This window comes from Raphanus sativus, unplaced genomic scaffold (assembly GCF_000801105.2).
Source record: "Raphanus sativus cultivar WK10039 unplaced genomic scaffold, ASM80110v3 Scaffold3256, whole genome shotgun sequence".
Classification (NCBI taxonomy): domain Eukaryota; kingdom Viridiplantae; phylum Streptophyta; class Magnoliopsida; order Brassicales; family Brassicaceae; genus Raphanus; species Raphanus sativus.
In genome coordinates, this window is record NW_026618562.1 from 1 (window position 1) to 7,426 (window position 7,426).

General features: G+C 29.4%; 1 protein-coding gene across 1 annotated transcript; it reads right to left on the reverse strand.

The window, feature by feature from the left end:
* Positions 1-2,472: 2,472 nt before the first annotated feature.
* Positions 2,473-7,064, reverse strand: LOC108820676 (probable serine/threonine-protein kinase CST). The gene is made up of 6 exons (XM_018593677.2): positions 6,814-7,064; positions 6,288-6,658; positions 3,628-3,763; positions 3,396-3,529; positions 3,158-3,281; positions 2,473-3,065 (listed from the first exon to the last, which is right to left on the reverse strand). The coding sequence occupies exons 1-6, from the start codon at positions 6,875-6,877 to the stop codon at positions 2,626-2,628; spliced, it is 1,269 nt and encodes a 422-aa protein (XP_018449179.1). The 5' UTR covers positions 6,878-7,064; the 3' UTR covers positions 2,473-2,625.
* Positions 7,065-7,426: the final 362 nt, after the last annotated feature.

Below are 7,426 nucleotides of genomic sequence, written 5' to 3' on the forward strand. Positions count from 1 at the left end.
ATACATCAGAACAATACCTATCTACGAATAATAGGAATCTCAAACAATGTTGAAAAGTTGTTTGTTTTTATAAGATTTTTTTTTTTTGTTAAAAGTTGTGTCTTTTCATTATATATTAAAATGTGTCTTTTCATTTTTTTTGTTTTAGGAGTTGTGTATTAGTTAGTATTTTAAATTGAAAAGATGTAATTATTTAAATGAAAAGTTGTGACTATATATATATATATATAATCATTCTCAAAACAACTACCTTTAATTTAAAAATATGTGATTATTTAAATTGAAAAATTACGACTATTCATTATAATATTAATTTCAAAATAACCCCTTTTAAATTAAAAAGATGTGACTATTCATATATATGAAAAGTTGCATTCTCTTCATTTTTATACAAATATTTATGTATTTTCGTTTTTATTATGCTTATATCTATTTATATAATATTTCATAAATATTTGTAATTGTTTTTATATCTAAAAATCAGTGTATTAATATGAAAATTGAATCTCTTAAGTTTTATACATGAAAGTTGCATCTTATAAATTTTTTACATGAAAAAAAACCCAAACAATGTTGAAAAGTTGTTTATTTCTATAGGAACTTTATTTTTTTGTTAAAAGTTATGTTTTTTCATTATATATTAAGATATATCTTTTTATTATTTGTTTAAAGAATAGGTATTAGTTAGTATTTAAATTGAAAAGATGTAATTATTTAAATGAAAATTTGTGACTATTCATATATATCTCATTTCAAAATAACTACCTTAAATTGATAAGATGTGACTATTTAAATTGAAAAATTGCGAATATTCATATTATTATCATTTCAAAATAACCACATTTTAGTTAAAAAGATGTGACTATTATATATATGGAAAGTTGCATCTCTTCATTTTTATAGCAAATATTTATGTATTTTCATTTTTATTATGCCTATATCTATTTATTAATATTTCATAAATATTAGTAGTTGTTTTATATCTAAAAATCAGTTTATTAATATGAAAAATTGAATCTCTTAAGTTTTTTACATGAAGTTGCATCTAAAAAAAACCCAAACAATATTGAAAATTTGTGTATTTTTGTAGAATTTTATTTCTTGTTAAAGTTATGTCTTTTCATTATATATTAAAATGTGTCTTTTTATTGTTTGTTTTCATTTTTTGTCATCTATTATTTGTTTCAAGAGTTGTGTATTAGTTAGTATTTAAATTTTATACAAATATGTCTGTCTTTATTTGTGCATATTACACATATATAGGTTTTGTAATACTAACTAAATTAAATTGGGTTACGAGGCATTCGTAAACGACATAAAAATGATATATTTTGATTTAAAAATATTTTAATGTTTAAAAAGTGATTTTAATTATAATTTAAAATTTTAGAGTAAATTATCTAAATTAATAAAAGATGTAGATTTTTTATTTATTCTAAAGTTATATAATTTAAATTTTAGAGTAACTTACCTAAATTAATAAAAGATGTATAATTTTATTGGTATTGATGTATTTGTATTTTAGTGGTAATTTAAAACTATAAATATATACATTTCTAATATTATCTATAAATAAATATAATACATATGTTCTATGTTTTGAAATAAAAATTTATTGAAAATAAAATTAATATTTTATATAAAATTGAATTATAAAATGATGTATCTATTTATAAAAAAATGAGTTCCCACGCAATATCGCGTGGCTTCCTTACCTAGTCTTTATAATAGAGTTTTTCTAAGAAAAATATAGAGAGATAATTTAGAAGTGGTCCTCAAATCGACAACTAATATATAGAGATAATTTAAAAATATACCTAGTCTTTATAATAGAGTCTTTATAATATACAAATATGTTCGTTTCACTGCATATAGGAAACAGTAGGTTTAATTTGATTAATGGAGAGGTGTACGGATTTATTTGAATGAATCATCTAGAGGAAGATGGTCAGGAGGTGACTGAATCTGGATGTATTCCAGATTTTTTTTTTCTTTTTTATGAATATGCAAATGTAAACAAAACTTAAACTTAAATAATGATGCGGTCCATGTTGAAATTTGATCATTTATCCAGATCCAACCCATAACTGAAATTGAATATTTTCAAAGTCATCACTCATCACTTCATCAGCCCTACCCTTTCTCAAAATCTACAAATGAGTAGATCTTCTCAAAACCAACAATTCCACAACTTAACCTGTAAAATAAACTTACAAACATCTTAAAAATTTACAGATGAATGTTTCTTGTTTCTTTAGTTTATATGTTCTCATCTTACTCTAAGATTAGCTTTAGACGTGGGAAAATGATCAATATTTTAAAGATTTTCCGAATTGTAGTAACAAATACAGTATGTATTAATTCCTCCATTTCCGTCTATATATATTTGATCACATTTCACATGCTTTCATATTTGCAAAGGTTCAGAGATCTCTAGTATGTAACACAAGAATACACTATTCTACACAAAGCACTTCAAGAATATTTTTTTTTTTTTGAGAAAGGGTTACTTCAAGAATATTTTTGCAAAAACTAATCATAAATTCTCCCATTTTAAATGAAATATAGCCAAAAGGACTCTAAAACCATATCATATATGCATATATATCGTTGAAAAAAATAAAATCAAGTTCTAGCCGCCGGCCTCCTCCGTTCAGCCCCCGCGTCACCAGCTCTATAACTATACTGATAGCGATGCGGCGAGGAGCGAGAAGAGCTAGCAACATTCGGTTTAGTCGAAGAGTGGTCTGTGACTACGTTAATGCATTGGATACGTTCGAGTACGTCGACTACTTCCTTCATGTGTGGTCGGTTTTTCGGGTCTGGCGAGACACAAGAGAGTGTGATGCGTCCCATTTCTGCTACGACTTTGGGTGAGTATTGACCTTTGATTCCTTGGTCCATTATATTTTTCACTCTGTGTTTTCTCAAGAGTTCTGGTCTTAACCATTCGACTAGATTCTCTTGTCCCTTGGGGCGTTTTGGGTTATATGCCCTTTGTCCGGTCATCACTTCTAGTAGTACTACACCAAAGGCATATACATCACTCTTAACGTATAAATGGCCTGAAGATGAAGAAAATAAACTGAAACGGTTACTTAATAGTTTTGTTACAAAATAAACCATGGTTGATATATGTTTTTTCTTCTAAATGTACCTGTTGCCATGTATTCAGGAGCAGCGTAACCAAACGTGCCCATGATCCTAGTCGTAACGTGTGACTTCTCTTGTGATGGTCCTAACTTTGCTAAACCGAAATCTGAAAGCTTTGCATCAAAATTCTGCATGCGCAGATGAACATTTCAAAACAAAATCTCATTAGCAAAAATGATGAAAGATTCTACTAATTGTTGTCATGACTATCATATAATATGAAGTGTTTTGATCAGACTAACCGAGTCCAGAAGTATATTGGAGGCTTTGAAGTCTCTATATATGACTTCTCTTTGTAAGCCGTGTAGAAACGCAAGGCCACGAGCTGCACCAAGCACAATCTTGATCCTTAGGTCCCAAGGAAATGGCTCGTTCCCTGAATCAAATTAAGATCATGCAAAGTAATTTTTAAGAAATAGAATCAATCTTTGTTACAATGATGGAGTTCTGTGGGGTTTAAGTGATGTTAATTACTTCGAAAAAGATGACTTTCAAGGCTTCCTTTGGGCATGAACTCGTAAACAAGCAGAAGCTCTTTGTCTTCACGGCAGTATCCTAATAACTTCACCAGATTTGGGTGTGAAAGCATCCCCAAGAAGTTAACTTCCGACTGTCCAAAAACAAAGACAAAGCACTATTCTTTAACTTGAAAATTATCGTGCCAAAGAAACCAGATTAGTAAACCAAATGAAAGATCTAGGACTAGTAAATATTACAAACTGACACTGCCAAAGAATCCAGATTTTTATAACTCTTACCAATCTTAAATTATAATGTTACATATGATTAATACTTTTACAATATTATATTGTGTAGCTAACAACAAACAACTATTTTGACCAAAAAAAAAAACAACAAACAACTAATAATGAAAACTCACAACTCAGAAGTAAGAACAACCAGATAAGAGGTTCCCCAACAAATTTTCTAAATATATGTATATAAAAATATTTATATTTTATTAAAGAGATCTCAAAACTATGAAAATGATTTTCATGGTTTTGAGATCTCCAAAATAGTACTTTATCTATATGCATGAGTTAATATACTTTGAGAACATACATAAGAACTCTACATGAATCATGCTCTATGCTAAATTTTCACCACTAATATGTAAGAATATAATAATAATATAAAAAGGAAAAATTAAAAGAAAGATAGTAAATCGGCCGGTACCTCAAATGAGATTCTGTAACAATTTCTGCAGTTACTCCTGTTGATCATATGTCATTTTTTACTGGTTATGTTATCTGTTTTTATTAAAATTTATTTATTTTACAAATATACAATAAGATAATAATATTCAATAAGAATCTTTTTTTAGAACTCCACCAATGAGAGTCATAAACGCCCAAATTTAAAACTATTGATGACCTACGTCTTGGTACAAATGTTTTATTTATTAGTATAAATAAATTAATATTTCTTTTAATAATTCAGCAAGACTGCAACAGGAAGTCAAGGTCGTTTTATATCCCGTCAAAGAAGTAATCAAGATCGCAAAAATAATCCACACAGTAATAACGCTAGCCTTTCTCCAGCTTCTGCCACATAGGATTTTTAGAATCATGTGGAGAGGACATGTCAATAAATGAAAAAACTTCAAAATCCAATGAAAACATTTTATTTATACAGATCACATACAATCATGATACACGTAATCCAAGTCTTTCTTAATTTATTCTTCAAGGTTAATCACTTTAATCAAATAGAAATAGCGTATGTTGAAGAGTTTTCTCGAGATTTTATTCACCATTGGTGTATTGATAGATCGAAGAAGGAATAAGAGAGAGTTATACCATTGGAGAGATCGAAGAAGGAAAGGGGATGGGAAAGGCGGCGTAGGTTTTAGAGAAGGAGGTACATACGCCAATATAAATACCTACACGGATTGAGAAGGATTAAACCATTGGTTTGGGTTCTAAATCGGTGTATCGGTTTAATTTCGGGTTCGGTTTGGTTTGGTTTGGTTAATTTGGGTTCTATAAGACTCAACCCAATTAAAACGAAAGTAGCTTTGGTTTGGATTCGATTTAGGTTTATTTTTGTTTGGTTTAGATTCAGTTCGGTTTGGTTTTAATTTAGTTTGTTTTACTTTATTATGGTTTAGTTTGATTCGGTGTAGTTTGGGTATGCGAACTATAAAAGATAGAGTGGGAATATAAACTTTATTAGCTAAAAAAATATTACTAAAAGTAAAAAAAAAAGAAACAATGTATCCAAAAACTAAATATATCAAACAATATTTTTGTTACATAATTTTACCTTTAGACAATGAATATTGGAAAAAGATGAGATGAAACGGCTACGATTTAGATACTTATAGTTTTTATTTTGGGTTTTGTTTTGAATACAATCTTTAGGTATTAGAATTAAATAATATATATAATAGTATTATTTGTATCATATTTTGAATTTTTAAAAATTATATGAAGTTAAAAAAATGGAAACAAAACTTTAATTAAAATTTACAATAAGTTAATATATAATAGATAAAAATATATTAGGTTCTCGGTTTGGTTTGGTTTGGTTCGGTTAAACCCAAACCAAACCAAACCATTCGGGTTGAGTAAAACATGAACTAATTAGATTATATAAAGAGCATAGTTTGGTTTGAGTCAGTTTAATTTCGGTTGGATCAGTTCGGTTTGGTTTGGATTTTTTGTCCACTCCTGTCTAAAAATTAATTAATAGAACAAACAACGCGGATCTAGAAGATAACAAATAAAGTTTAATACTTTCGAAAAAGTAGAAGAAAAACAAATAGAGCTTAAGAAGCTCGGGTGAGAGGAGAGACCCGAAAAGACTCATGTATACTCTCTCAACCAAGACTTACATAACCAGGTTTGTCTTTCTTATATTTTATTTTATGTATTTATAATATTACAGAAATGTGGTGATATTATTTTCTGTTTACTTTCGGATCAACATATTTTAGTTTTCTATTTTTGATTCACAATGGCAGTTTAAGATTAAATAAGAAATTTTAGTTTTCTCTTTATGATTCACAATGACAATTATTCACTGTAAATCATCTATATATTATAGTGTATATATATATATATATATAGACAATGCCCGTGCGTAGCACGGGAAATATACTAGTTATATCAAAACTAGAGTTTAGATCTTACTCGCCACTCTGCGAATCCTTGAACACTCTCTGAATTCAATCTTTTAACGGCGGCGATCATACCAGAACCGGCTTTAGAAGGAGCAAGAGTCTTGGTATCGATCCAACCTCTGTAAACTTTACCAAAACCTCCTTGACCCAACATGGAATCCGGCCTGAAGTTCTTGGTCGCCGTCGTTAGATCCTGGAAGCTGTAGACTTTGAGATTTGGTGATTCCAATATTAGACCAGAATCACCAACTATCCCACCGGAATATTCGCTATCCGCTTCAGAGAATTGGCTTTGTGGTCCAACGCTGCTGTTTGTCGTCGCGAGGGTGGTGGTCGTTGATGACGAGAAACCTGTTCCATTACTGTGGTTGTTCGTAGAGGCTGAGTAATCACAAAAGCAAAGAGATGAGAAGCAAAAAAAAAAAAAGAACGTCTATTTTTTATGTTCTTGAAAATCTTTTGAGAGGTTCTTGAAAGAAGTAAGAAAAGAACAAGAACTTGCAGAAGAATCTCAAGAGAGATTAATAGTTAATTACCATGACTGTGGAGACCTGTTTTGGAAGAAGAGGAAGAGGAAAGGGATGAAATGCAATGACCCATTTCAAAAGTTGTCTTCTTCTTCTTTCTTTTTTACCAGTTCAGACAAGAGCTAGTGGATGATCAAGTAGCTATTTGATTTTTTATTGCCTTGAGTATTGATTTGTCAGAAGGAAACAAAAAGAAAAAGAGGGAGGAACTTGTGGGGTTGGTAAGGGATATATAAATATAAGAAGATAGAGTTCCTCTGTAGATTGTAGAAGGGGGTAACTCAATTATTAAAGGAGAGGAAGTCTGAGGAACCCACCATTCTTTGGTCTTACGTGTCATTTTTATGCATCCCTTTTTGATTCAATTGAATTATAAAAAAATTGAAGGAAAATGCCAACAAGATCAACCAAATAAAATGCTTCAATCTATGATCGTGATTTGGAAAAATCTAGGAGTTGTTTTACTTCGGAAATTTATAGATTTTTTTGTATTTCACATTTTCAGAATTCACACATCGTAGTTAGTTATAAAATTATAACCTTTTTGTGCACGATAAACTATAACTTATAGTTCGAATTCTTTTTAAGAGTTTGAAAATCAATTCAAGACATCTGGATTTTG

Excerpts from the sequence above, each read along its gene's own strand:
- LOC108820676 (XM_018593677.2), bottom strand. The coding sequence starts at position 6,877 with ATGGGTCATTGCATTTCATCCCTTTCCTCTTCCTCTTCTTCCAAAACA. Across the intron at positions 6,659-6,813 it reads AACAGGTCTCCACAGTCATG|CCTCTACGAACAACCACAGT; the intron begins GTAATTAACTAT and ends GTGATTACTCAG. Across the intron at positions 3,282-3,395 it reads CCAATATACTTCTGGACTCG|AATTTTGATGCAAAGCTTTC; the intron begins GTTAGTCTGATC and ends CTGCGCATGCAG.